The sequence below is a fragment of the Siniperca chuatsi genome, linkage group LG16 (assembly GCF_020085105.1).
Source record: "Siniperca chuatsi isolate FFG_IHB_CAS linkage group LG16, ASM2008510v1, whole genome shotgun sequence".
In the NCBI taxonomy this organism is placed as follows: domain Eukaryota; kingdom Metazoa; phylum Chordata; class Actinopteri; order Centrarchiformes; family Sinipercidae; genus Siniperca; species Siniperca chuatsi.
In genome coordinates, this window is record NC_058057.1 from 23,627,955 (window position 1) to 23,642,132 (window position 14,178).

The 14,178-nt window shown below is 38.1% G+C and overlaps 1 protein-coding gene across 3 annotated transcripts in view; it reads left to right on the forward strand.

The window, feature by feature from the left end:
- Positions 1–13,070, forward strand: part of fam184ab (family with sequence similarity 184 member Ab) — a 136,139-nt gene extending 123,069 nt beyond the window's left edge. For 2 of the 3 annotated variants that reach the window (XM_044168929.1, XM_044168930.1), the window contains exons 20-22: positions 1,453–1,557; positions 3,578–3,834; positions 12,074–13,070. In XM_044168929.1, the coding sequence (XP_044024864.1) occupies positions 1,453–1,557; positions 3,578–3,834; positions 12,074–12,155 (444 nt within the window). In that variant the 3' untranslated portion in view covers positions 12,156–13,070. The remainder of the gene's footprint in view (positions 1–1,452; positions 1,558–3,577; positions 3,835–12,073) is intronic. The other variant, XM_044168931.1, reaches the window with a different exon arrangement.
- Positions 13,071–14,178: the final 1,108 nt, after the last annotated feature.

Below are 14,178 nucleotides of genomic sequence, written 5' to 3' on the forward strand. Positions count from 1 at the left end.
TGAGAAGATTGATACCACTCTAGTGTCTGTGCACTAAGTATGGAGGAGATGATTAGCTTAGCATAGCATAAAGACTGGAAGCAGGGGGAAACAGCTAGCCTGGTTCTCTCTAAAGTTCAAAAGTATGCCTACCAGCACTTCTAAAGCAGCCAGGTGCAGTAACTTCCTGGAGTCTTGCCATCACTGTGAGGTTGCCAGACAGCAACCAGCAAAGACACCAGTAAGTCACTGCACCCTCCTGCTTGGTTACAGAATAAACACATGAGATACAAGATGTTAATTTGTGAGCTTTTACAGTGGTGTTGGTAGGTGTATTTTTTAACTTTGGAGAGAGGAAGGCTATCCTCCTGCTTCCAGTCTTTATGCTAAGCTAGGCTAATTGCCTCTTGGCTTTAGCGGCATACTAACTACACAGACACAAGACTAGTGGCAAGAAAGCGAATAAGAATGTTTCCCAAAATATTAAACTATGCCTTTAAAGCTTACAGACAGACCTGGAATGACTACAGGAAATTGACCAAATTAAACAATTTTAAATTTGTTCTGATTTTCTTGGCAATATTTTTGGGACATCAGAATAAGACAGGACCCAAAATACAGCCCTGAGGCATGCCTCATTTGATAAGGGTGTTTCCTAACCCATCAGTCTGAGTGAAAGACAGGATAAGACACTCAAGGCCAAAACCTGTAAGCAATTTTAAAACAGTTAATTAAACAGAGATCAAGGATGATTACAATGCAATTATTTCCAGCAACCTAGTAGCTTGTCTATCTGATGTTTAACTTGTCTACAGGATAAACTGAGAAACAGTAGTAATATGTCTAGTAATCTAGTAGTAATATTAGTAAAATGGTAAAGGACAACAAAATTTCAAGTTTGTAATATATATATATATTTTTTTTTATTTAAAGACTTTTTAACCATTTCCTGCTGTCATGGCCGACCTTACTTTCTGTCTTTCAGACAGTTTGAGATCCAATGTGCTTCACCTCATTAACGCTGTGATTTTCACTGGGTTTGTCTGGCACACAGTTGGCAATAATACAAGGCTACTGCCGTTCCACTTCACTAATCACATGAAGGTGACTTCATAAATCAGCTTACAATTTGTCACGGTGTAGTGCCGTTGCCATTGAGGTTTCTGAGTCATGGACTTGTGTCTGAGATCCACAGTCGTTTTGAGGTAAAGAGTTGACACTAGAGTGTTAAAAGATAACTCACAGATCCCAAATCCACATAGGAAGAAGAATTTAGGAGGACATAAAATGGTTAGAGTGAATGTTTTGAAGCAGTTTTCATGAAGGCATGAAACTGCAGCGTCTAGTGTGTGTGCCTCTAAAGTAATGTCTGCAGACAGAACTCATTAAATGTGTGGTTTTCAGTCTTTTCACAGTCCCTTGAGTCTTCCACAACCTTTCTTGCTGTCAGTTAACATGGTTTTCTCCCCTCAGGACGATAAGAAGTTCTACCAGCTGGAACTTGTCAACAGGGAGACCAACTTCAACAAAGTGTTCAACGCCAGTCCTAATGTAGGAGTTATCAACCCGCTCATTAAGGTAGGCTATGATAACCTGTAACACACCACACACAGGGGCACTCTGATAAGCCTGTCGCTATATTTTACTACATAGCAAAGATGATATCCACTCCATCTCATTTCATATTCGTCACTGCTGATCGATTAGAAGAACAATCAGTTATGAAGTTTTTAAAAAGGTGCTGTTGCATTGTAACAACCATAAATTATGACCACAGTAATTTTCAAATATTACTCTAATTGCTGTTAACAAATGAGAGACCATTTTGAGGAGATTGTCAGCCTCTACCAAAGTGTTTCAAGGTTGAACTGAACAGGAAGTCTGCTGCACTGTTTTATGCCACAACAACACAAAGGGAAGTTGTTTTACAGCAAAAGACGGGATTGTGATGTTCCAGTGAAAACAGCTAAAAAGTTCAGAATTTACAACAATGGCAGATGGTAAAAAGGTGAGAGAAAAATCTATTTTAACAAGTTTATTCTTTTTACAACAAACAAGGTCGCTAAGGATGGTTAAAGGGGCCAAACAGCACAGTAAAGGGAAATGTGGTGTTTTTTCATTTGCTAAATAACAGCGACACTGGTGTGAAATTGAGGCTAACAGTTGTACCTACCGAAGTCTTGTTTGTTTACAGCAATTAAACCAAGGTGTCAAGGTATTTAAAATACAATTCACCGCCAAAATGTAACACTAGATTCTCATTTACTTTAACTATTTATATTTGTTGAAGTGAAATGGCCTTCAACTTTGATGAAAAGAACCTACACTATATAAATAGGCAACACTGAAGGACCAAGGACCAAGATCTCAAGTCCACCGACCATAAAATATCAGCAACTTTGATCGCAACTGGATCCATTTATTTTTAATTTTAAGAAAATATGAGGCAATAGCAAATTATGGCATTTAATCTCAAATCTAAAGGGCTTTTTGTAAGTCAGTCGAGTTAAAAAAAAATATTGTATTCATTTGTAGTTTGACATGCCTTAAAGGCCCTGAAAACCTTTTTAAATAAGTACGTAATTACTTAAATATTAAATATTTATGATTAAATAAACAACAATCTAAGTTAAACTTCTTAACTTCTTTAACACTAAAAAACATACTAATGGTTGACATTGGCTTGGCAAAATACCCCCACAACTGTCATCAGATTTTGATTCAAAAGTTGCTAAATCCTGATTGGTGCATGGAAGGATGCGACATCATGATTTTCCATTTTAGCCCGCCCACTTCATACCAGTGAGAAGAGCACAAAAAACAAGAAATACAGGAAATCTCTTAAGTGTAATGACCAAAACTGTTCTAACTGTGGCAGAAAATTGTTTGGTCATGTAGGATCCCATCGCTCATAATAAGAAGCTGTTTGAGAAAATATGTTTTCGGGGCCTTTAAAGCTCCCAGTGCTCCTGGAAAACATGATATTTCATTTCTCACAGTATGTCTGAGTCGAATGGTCCCCACTGCATGATCAATATATAACTGTTGACACCATCTCTCGGGTTCTATAACTTCCAGTATTTTTGTTCTTGCTGTTACATGTATTTTTTTCCACATATTTGTATATGTGTTGTGTGTTCACCGTGTGCTGGTTTTTATTTATCATGAGTTTGTGCGTGTAAAAATACAAGAGTGATTCTTCCTCCCAATTCGATTGTTCTTCCTGACTTTTTCTCCACCTTTGCTTTCCAAGCCATTTGTTAGTGTGAGATGTTTTCTGCTCTGACACATCTCTCCTCATCTGAACTCCCATTCTGTTCAGAGCGACTGCTGCTTTAAGACTGAAACTGAGTGATGCCAGTCTTCAGATTGATCCATTCACTGCTTTGATCAACGGTTAAATATGATCAAGTTAGCACGCTGCTCTCTTCCTGTCTCGCACTGGATGTACTGTTACGACCTTTAGGGCTCTCCCTGTACTCCATTTCCCTTTTTTCCCTCCATTTCTTCTTATCTTTTATTATTATTTTGTTTCACACTTCCCTTTTGCTCCTTTTTTGACCCCCGTGCCCCTCCTTTTCTTTTTTTTTCTGTGTAGCAAAAGAGAAAGAATGAGAAAACAGCAGCCAGCAGATTCAGCAGCTCTCCTAATGTCAGGGCTATGGAGGCAGCAGGTATGGGCATGGGCGTGGCAGGTTCAGGAAGTGGGCAGTCCCCACAGCCCTCGCCCCCGCCCCCAGCCCAGCCCAGTCGCCTAGAGCCCATCCCCAACTCCCCCCTCCACCACCTTGAACTCAACTCCAACAAACCTCTTCCCCCGCCGACCCCTCCCACCGAACCCAAGAAATTCATGAGGTGAGACCTTTTCAGCCCCGACGGGCAGCAGCTGGTCAATCCACGCATCAATCATTCAGTCACAGACCTCACTTTAATTGGAAAATCCTGCTGGTTAAAGAGGTTAAAGCACTTTTACTGATTTGACTCATAGCCTGAGTCAAACCTTGAATGTAGAAACTGCATTTTAGGCCATGTGTTCTCTCACAAAAGCCTCAAAATAACAAAAACAAAACACCAGAACTCTGTTGTTTCTGGCTTTGAAAAGAAACTTCTCAGTGGGACATTTTACATTGTCATGCCTTCCTGCTGAGTCTGCCTCTTTCATAAACCATAAGGAGCATGAAATCATTGTCATCACGAGCTGCAGAGTGTAAAATAAAAGCTTTCAAACGCTCTAATGTGTTTTAATTGACCGTTCGCTAATCCCCACCTACCTTAGTTACTGTTGCTACGCCTGTCAAGCTTTCTGTCCTTGCACAATACAGATGCAGTTTACAATGCAACCCTGTCTCCTAGAAATATTTTTATATAACTAATTTTTTTTCCTAATTACGTTGTGGTGACAACGTAATCGCTGCCTGGATTATGTTCAGAGATAACGTTTCTTTTAGTGAATGAAACGGCACAGTTATGTACCGTGCAGGAGTCGCAAGGAGGTAGTTGGGGTGGATGGCAGGTGTACAAAGTGCAGGACTGTGACACCAGAATCCAGGGTTCTCATCTAGACTCCTGTGGTTAGGTTTAGGCAACAAAAGCACGCTGGTTAAGGTTAGAGAAAGATCGTGATTTCAGTTAAATGTCAATAACATAACCATAAAAAAGTTGAGTAATGCTGTAGTCACTACGAGTGGATAGTGTATTATTTTGGCGGAAAACAAATGAAATATGTTGTCAGTGAACATTTTACTGATACTTTTAGTATCAACATTTTTGTGACATGCCAGGTACGTTAATTACCAACATATGTTAATAGAAAACGTAATTCGGTCGACATTACGTTTCCCTTAAAACGTATTTGCTGTTGCAAATTAGTTGTATATAAACATAATTTCTAGGAGACAGGGCTGAATAATAACAATGGCAAATTTACCACTCGAAATTGTTAGTCATTTTTGATTGATTTCAGCCAGTGGTAGACAAAAGCAGCTTCAATTTTGCTGGCTTAAATGACAACTGTAGTTAGCAGAGTTTATCAGCTGTAGCTAGCTGGCTAACAAAGCTAACATTAGCTCCATGAGTTGGTTAAAAACGTTGTCTCCGGCTGACTTTATAGTGTTTCCAGCACTAACAGTAGAAACAGTATGTTTCACTTTTAACGTTACAAGAGAAAAGGCTTTTAGAATGAGGACTAACCAACGTGTTTGACAAATGTAATGCTATCTCAGGTAACGACGAGGGTTGCTGAAGTGTAAACTTCCCCAAACCCAATACAGAGCAGGACAGAGGCGCTAATGTTAGCCTAAACTCTGATATAGTAGCATCCAAGGATACTGGATATACTGGAAATACTACACAGTGGATGTGCTAGTTGTGAACAGCAATGTAGTATGAAACGCGCTGGCCTTGGAAGTAACGCTGGGTTACTGCCGTAGGTAGTAAGCTAGTTAGCCAGACATGCTAACATTTGCAGCTTACGATAGAGGTATTTAATGCATTCTTTACATTTTTGGTTTTGGTTTTGGAAAGGGTAAAAAAAACACCATCCTCTTTATATTTGGAGTATTACTCCACTTACTTACCCTACCAGTTGCTAAGCCATGATTGGACAATTGCAATTTAAACAGACTGGTAGATGATGTCAGCCTCCTTGTCAGGCCCTGAGGTTTATATCTTCATTTGAGATTAAAGGACCTGACTGCATTTTCCTGCAGCACATTTAAATTGAGAGACATCAGCAGCGTCACAGGTCTTAAAAAAGTGATGAATATTTAGAAATTAACGATATAACCCGAACATTAACACAAAAGTCCCATGTGCGACTGAAGCTTCAAAGAATGGCCTTGGAATGCAAAAGGGGCATGTTTTTATTTTTATTTTTTCCTTTCCACGTGTCCGTCAGTCTGAACATGTTAACAGTGTGCATGCTGACAGGTTTCCCTTTTCTGTTCAGGAAGTTATACAACTTGCTGTTAATATTTGTTGTGGCTCTTTGTTGTGCATTGTGTCATTTTGTGATTCTTCATCCTCATCTTCATCTAAATTTCAGCATGCTGCACACGCTGCACCTTTTCTCCTCAACTCGAAATCGGGTTGACTATTTTTGTACAAAATAAATAAACTATTTTGTTATGTGAATTTCTAATGAAGTAGATATTGTCTTTTGCTATCATGGACTGTCCCCTCTGTGTGCGGTGGTGTCTCATTTTGAAAACAGCGTTACTTCTCAACTCTACGGTCCAATAAATGCTGCACTTGTCTCTTGATAATGGCTGTGATTGGTCGCTGTGGTGTGAACTGATAAATGATGTAACATGCTTTTCACATGAATACATGCAGTTTGTTTATCGCATGCCAAGAAACGTTTTTAGGCACTAGTATTTAGATTTATAGCATGTGTGAGTGTGTGTGTGTGTGTGTGTGTGTGTGTGAGAGCATGTTTCGGTTATTTTGTATCTATCTTGCTGCATGTTTTGCTGCTGTTTATGTAAAGAATGAGATGTGACTGCTTTGCAAAAAGCTTGGGACAAACCTGTTATTATGGGACCCATCTCTTGCTGTTACAAAATGCACACACACACACACACACACATTTTCTTAAAGGTGATCCTAGTTTTCTGGCGAAACAAAAAGTACACCTCATTTCTATTGGTGTGAAGGCAGCACCAACAGCACACACACACAAACACACACACACACACACAACAGAGCCAAGCAATGACAGTATGAGGTCAGATATTATAGATCTGCTTTGAAATGTTTTCAGACTCCATTAAACGATTCGTCTCTCCTCTCCCTGCACACCCTTTGTTCTTGACAAACATTTGTAGTTGACTGATCCCTCTGCCCCGACAGTAACCCTTTCCCCAACTGTGAGCAGCAATTTGTAAATCTGACCCCTTTAAATCACTGGTTAATTTAAGTATTCATATCTTTTGAACTTTTATTAGACAACAAACCTCATCTAAGTGGACATGAATCCGAACGTGAATATTTCCGTTGTAACTGAATACTAAATAGTGAATCAAACAACAGTGAGCAGTGAAATTAGTATTTAGAATAGTCTTTCATAGACTGTAAATTTCTAACCCATTTGGTCCCAACGGGAAAGGATGCCAGACACCAACTATTACTTTAAATCTACAGTACATTTAAAGGATTTATCCTAACGTTACCTCCTCTTACTGTGTGTTTTTTTGGGGTTGTTTTAGCAATGATGAATAAGAAGGGAATGTAAATACCAGAATAACTTAATGTGCATAAATCCAAGTAGCTGTTTTGTATCTTTGCCTGGGACAAATCCAAATATCCAAACACTAATTATAAAGCTCAATTTAGCTGACACTTGGTCTGTTAGGACTAATTAGAACATGAGTATAGCTACACGTTGTTTAAATGTTTAAAATGTCAACAGAATGATGTCAAGTAATGTAAGTAAATTTAATGCTACAGACTAGTAGTGCCTACTTTTAATCAAAATGCAAGCACTGTGTATGTACGTCATATTGTGGTCAGTGTGGTCAAAACAAACATGGTCCCTACAGACTACAGGCTGAATAAAATTGTAAGTAAACATTTTCATTATTTACTGAAAATGCAGCTAAAAACACTAGTTTTACCCGCCTGTATGATTCAGGGAATCAGACCAAAAACAAATGTGTAGGACTGTTAAGTTGCAGCTTTAAAGGAATGCACTGAGCTTTTTGTAGATCATCCTCTTGGTCATCTGTGCTACTATTAATATCACCTGTAGAGGGCTTGTTTTGTGCTCCACGTAAACACTACATACTGTACACTATGTTAAGTGATAGAAAGCCAATAGAATTATCTTAAAAGTCAGGAAATGAGAACTCGTTGCAGCTTAAAAGTCCAATTGAAATCACATTTAGTCATCCCTTTTGTCGTCAAAAATAATGCACGGTGATTCATTTGATTTGGTATTTAAGAGTAAGGACCACAGCAGCAAATGGACCACAGTGACATTTGCAGGTGCGTTTACCTGCTGTTTAATGTGCTGCGGCTGAGCAGCTAATTAGCTATCTAGCCTGCAGACTGACCTTAGCAGTGCACTTTTCCGCAGTGAATGTTTGTTTGGTCACTCGTTCAACAAGCTAAGGTGCAGAACAAGACGTGTGTTTGTAAGAGGGAGACTTTAGCAAGAAAGGCTGTATCAAAATAAAGTCTCCTTCTACGTAGACAGATAACAGAACGGTATTCTGTCACATTAATGCAAAACTAGGGGGCGCCGTCATGACACCAAAAACTATAAAGTATAAATTTCTCCCTTTTGGTTTCTGATTTTTTTTTTTCTCAAAGGAGATTCAGTGATTTACAGAGCAGATATGTAGCTTTAGCAGACCAAAAAAAAATGCAATTTCAGTTGGACTTTAATGTTGTCATTGCAGATAATATGGCAATAATATACCAGTTGTTTTGTAGAGGATTGGTCAAATGTGCACAAAAGATAATACAAAAATATCATACTTAGCTGAGCAGTAGAACAATGTAAAAAACATGTTGCTCCTTTATTGATCCTGATGGGCCTGGTGGGCAGGACAAACATTTGCAATGTCTGATGACAGCAATGTAAGCTTTGCTTTTAAAAGAAGAGTCAGACCTGTAGGATTTCTAGCTGCCTCACAAGCTGTAAGGAGAAGTCACATTATTACCTCCTTTCCTCTGATTCTCTCCTTTCTTCATCGCTCTTCTTGCTTCTTCCTCTGACCTTGATTCATCATCTCACCCTCTGCCAATCTCTTCCTCAGTTCATCCGACATCTCTGCTCACATTTCCATTTCCTTCCCCTCTCTTCTGTTTCTGTACATAAGATACACATTACATCCAAAAATCATATTTAATTAGGTGAAAAGTCTTTTTTTATTACAACCTAATGCCCATACACAGGTCATAGAAATTCTCCCTGGACCTGCTAATGAGAATATGACATATTTTTGCTTTTCATGAACTTCCAGTTTTCTTCATATTCTTTTTTTAATATTTTAGACACCTTGATATTTTCTGTGCTTTAAATATTTTCCCATAGAGTATTTTCAAATCAGTAGCACACATAATGTTGAAATCCATGATTGTACATTTTTTAATTTTAGATATGAACACTTTTGCCATTTTGCGGTTGTCACAACCCAACTTCCCCACATGGATCAATAAGGTTCCATCTTATCTTGCTCAGACACTCAGATTTGACCTCTTCCTTTTGTCTATGACAACGTGAAGTTGGCGGCATTGAAAAACAGAAAGGTAGGTCAGCAGACAGAGCTGATCATGATCACAAATGACCATGGAAGGAGATTTCGCTATTGCTATTTTATAGTGAATAAAAAGCTACAGGTGTGCTTTAGTGTTTGTTAAATATGGGGATTGTTGTATGCAAATTACTGTATATATTAAAATGAATATTTTATGGACTTAAAACAGAATCCTTTGAGTCTGACCATGTACAATATAAACATGATTCATGAGGCTGCACAGATATAAGGGAAGCCCTTTGGGAAGTAATTGACTTCTTCAAGCATAGAAAACAACAACAAAAATGACCCCCCAAAATTTTAATATTACCCTGGGGTAATGGGACTGTTTATTTAAGAAGTAGCCAATTAAGAAAGCAGAAGTAGCTCCAATAGGTGTTTGTTTTCGATTGATGCAAACACTCAACCCAATTAGTTCAAACTTTGGGGAACAACATGTTTTCCCCGTGAGGACATGAGTCAGGAAGTAGCTACAGCTTCATCTGGTCCTGCAGATACCGCCAGTGATGCACGGCAATGGCATTTTCCTGTTAAAATATTTATGAGGGTTTGTAGATGTTGTGCAGTTAGGTACTGCATCACATGTACACTCACAGTTTCTTTTGTCATGTTAAAACACTGTTATAGGCCCATTACATCCTAATATGGAAACAGGAGTTTGACAAGTAAAAATTGTAACTCATCAAACTACTTTCTCTTTTGGAGCTTTCAACCACAAGATCTTCCTCAGCTGAACTCCATACACTGAACCGTATAATACGCTCAAAGTCTAGGCAGGTTTTTAGTATGTAGTGTGTTCTCACTGGAAAAATTGGCAAAATTAAGTTTTCCTTTAAAAAAAAAAAAGCCAGTGTGCATTTCAAAAATGATTTTTTAGCTACTCATAGCTGCAAACCATAAAAAATGAACTGTATTAAAGGATAACTCTAACTATTGTGTATTTTTCTTACTGTCAACAAATCCCATGAAAGAACCAAAACTAACAATGTGTTAATCTGTCTCTCAATACTTTCTGACTTTCCTTTCCGTGCCTGTGGCTCTTAGTCCCAAGTCTGTTGGTTTCTACTGAAGACATAAATCTTTTTTCTTTTTTTTTTAAACTTACAAATATGTAGTTTCATTTTTTTTAATGCTCAGTACTTTCCTAAAACAGCTAGTCACTGTAGTTTTTAACAAACAGGAGGAAATAGTGCATTTGTTGGGGACTATTTTCAGCAGTGGATTAATACACATTTGTTGCTCTAGTGAGTATTTACTGCAGCACGACGGTGTATGTGGGACTGCGTCAAAATAAACTACAGGAACAAGAATGAAGCAGTGTGGCTCATTGTTTTTAATGAGGCTGTTCTCATTAATTTTTCGTAGTTAACCTACGAAATGCACTATAATTTGTATGTAACCAACGTAATAGGGAACCACGAGGCAGTTACATTTATCATCAGGCGGCGACCTCTAGTGGCCTCAGTAATTATGACGGGATCAAAGGAGGAAGTCAGATGAGGAAGTATAAAGAGCGTTAAAGTCCATGTAGAGAGGTGGACTTACTCCTGGACGCATCCACGACCGTTTCACAACGTTAACCACGTGTTAATTTTTACCATGTCTGTTGCTGGTTGCTGGACATTCGTAGGATTATGCATGAAAAATGGTGCATTACTTTTTGTAAGATATCTACGAACTGTTTGAGGATACGTTGTTTTAATAGTTTTCGGACAACAATGGCACAGACAAGTAATATGTCAGGCTTTGAAATCACAGACAATTTTTGTTAGTGTGATGAATTCCTTGTTGGTTTTGGTCTTTTCATGGGACCAGTTGACAATAAGAAAAATGTAGACGAAATGTAGAAAATATCTCCAACCACACGAGAACGCAAAAAAGATTCCAAACGCTCAAACAAGCATGCCGGGCCAGTAGGTGGCGATAAAGTCCACATCAACGATATGCTCCGTTTTCCATGTCCACACGGATACACAGAAAGTAGAGTTTTAAAAAATCTGCACCTTAGAAGGCGTTTTCAAAAATCTCCGTTTTAGTGACCTACAACTGTTTGTGTGTGGACGAGAGGGCAAAACGTCTACAGAGGAAAAATACTAGTTTCCCAAAATAGCCACATACATGTGGACAAGGCCTAAATCACCTTTATATATTTTGGAAAACATGTTTTTGGAAAAACATTTTTTGCTTTCTCTTTATAAAGTTCTGGCCTTCTAAAGTTGTGGTTTGAGTGATGCTCAGCTGTGCATGTATTGCATCATTTTTCGCTAGTAAAACTGCAGTGTATACTGTTTTCCTGTATACCAACTGTCAAAACAGTTTGGTATGACAATTAGAATAAGTGCATACTGTATATATACAATTGGTATGTAGTATGGAGCTGCTCTACTCTGCTGTGGCTCACCGGATCCTGACAATGGCTTTGCTGCCCCCTTGTGGACAGAAAAATTGGATGACACCTTCATACAGACCTTTAAACCTTCAGATTAGTAATAGCAGTACAGCAAAACAAAACTGTGTTTGATTTACACTGGTTCAGTGGGAAAATTACACTTTTAGCACAGAAAGAGATGAGGTCCAGCAAACGACTGTAGGCAGTAATAGTAGAACAATGGCTTGTGTCTCAAATGGCAAAACATTATTTACTTTTTGTAACTTTTTTGTAAAAGTTTAATGACAAAAAACAACAGGGGGATAAATGATAACCCAACGCTGCTCCTGCCGTTCAGTCATGTGCAACACTATGCTGAGTCAACCTCTAGTTTCTTCCCTGACTTGTCTTTTTCTGTCTTTAATTTTATTTTTGTTGCGGTGATTTTGCGCTCCCCGTCCTGAAGCCCTCCTGAAACAAAGGACTCCACCATCGACTCCCCGGACGCCCAGCGCCAGGAGTGGTTCGCTCAATACTTTTCCTTTTGATTGACCACAAACCTGCAAACACAAGGATTCAGCATGTCAACCAAACTTGAAAAAAAAAGAAAAAATGCAGAAAAAAAAGAGAAAAAATGTTAAAACTCTTTGTTCCTCATTGTCATTGATAGGTTTGGGGATCAGTTCACTTTAGTTTCAGTCAGCTGAAACTAATTCATGGTTTGAGAATTAATTCTCACCGATCTGTCAATAAAACGCACAGAACTCGATGTCATTCATTTTAACTGAAAATGTAATGATTATCTCCTTCCTGTTGTTGACTGAGGTGAAACTGAATTGATCCCGACCCTGACCATCAAATGTCATCACTCTGATCTGATTTGATTGTTCGATTATCTCTGATTGTTTCACTGTGGATGAGTTTCTCTCTTAGTACAGTGACAATGATCATCAGTATGTTTGATGTTTATTTTATTTCTTTACTTCCTAACTTATTTTGCAGTTTCTTGGAACTAGAACAAAATGAGTGGTGCATTATCATGCTGCTATTTGCCATTGTTGGACTACAATAAGAAATATATATATAAAGAAATATACGGTAGGTTATTGTGCTCTCTCTGTACGTGGGACCACTGCATACAGCATCTTAGACTAGGAGCGCTGATCTAAGACCAGCTTGCCTCCTCATTTATGGTGACATTTACATGGACCTGATCCTAGATCAGTTACACTTCTCTGATATGCTCCATGAATACAGGCTCTGATTTTAGGACGGCACCATCATGGCAAGTTTGTTACAGCTGCATAGAAGTTTCAGCAGATTTTGGTAGAATATTAAAACCTGTTTGTATGGTTGTCTGTCTCAACACAGATATAATGATGTCTCACCAATTTTAAAAACAAAAATAGCATATTTTATATTTATATTATAATGTGTATGCTTAATAAATAATTATTGTGACATTTACTTGTGTTTGTTTGTCATTTATTTGGATTAAATTGCGGTTTACATTTCATTCAAAGTCAGTATTTTAAGAGATGCAAGATTATGGAAGTTTATTAAGGACAAAAATATTGAGCAATGACAAATTTTGAGAAATGTTCGATGTGTGGCCAGTTTGAATTTTTGTTTTTTCTCAGAGTACTTGAGAACGTGAGAGAGTGCTTACCAACAGGCACAGTTAAAGTATTTTAGACTAATAATAAAAGCTGATGAAACACTGAGAGGAGTTTGGCTTTAGTCAGATGGGTCTTACAGGGTTGAAACTTCACTTTCTGGTCAAATCCAATGAGTTTTGCTCTGTTCTCAGCACAGGAGAGACAAACGTATAAGTCCACAGCTTTGAAGACAATGAGTAAATAAAGCCCTAATGTTCGCTCAATGGTGACACAATATCTCTTAAGTTTAAAAGTTTGATTAAGTCTACAATTTTGTCTTTGCGTGCTTTCAAAATGTATTTTTCACATGCAAATCTGCCCCTGATTTCTGTCAAATCTTAACTTGTTGACTGATAAAAACTTGGATTTGTCTTGTGCTCGCTCAATATTTTTGTTATTAATAAACTTCCATACACCCTCAGCCTGGGGTATTTCTTTTAAAGAGGTATAACTACTGCCAATAGAATATAATACTGCAATACAGACAGTACACTGAAGAACCTTTTCCTAATTATGTTAGGGAGTAAATCTCTCCCCAGGCTGATTTCAGTGATAGGGTTTCTCCCAGTGTCATTATATTGCCACTGGACCATCGGCAGAGGTGTCACTGTCTTTACCACAAGTTTGACATAAAAGGAACTAGTTGACACTTTAAAATATATTGTTTTAAACCCAGATAGAGCTGTTTGATCATGACAGCACAACAGAAAAATATGCAATATACAAAGTGAGATGGTGAAGGAACAAACATTGTAATGTGTAAAGTTTATAGGGAATCCCCAGAATGCCGTTTTCATTGTTGCATATTGTGTTATTGGATCTTTTAAGCATCAATACTGAGCCAAAAGAAAGACGGTGAGTAATTGCGAGACGCCGACATGCCAACAGGTGTCTAGTTTGCCAAAAAGCCATA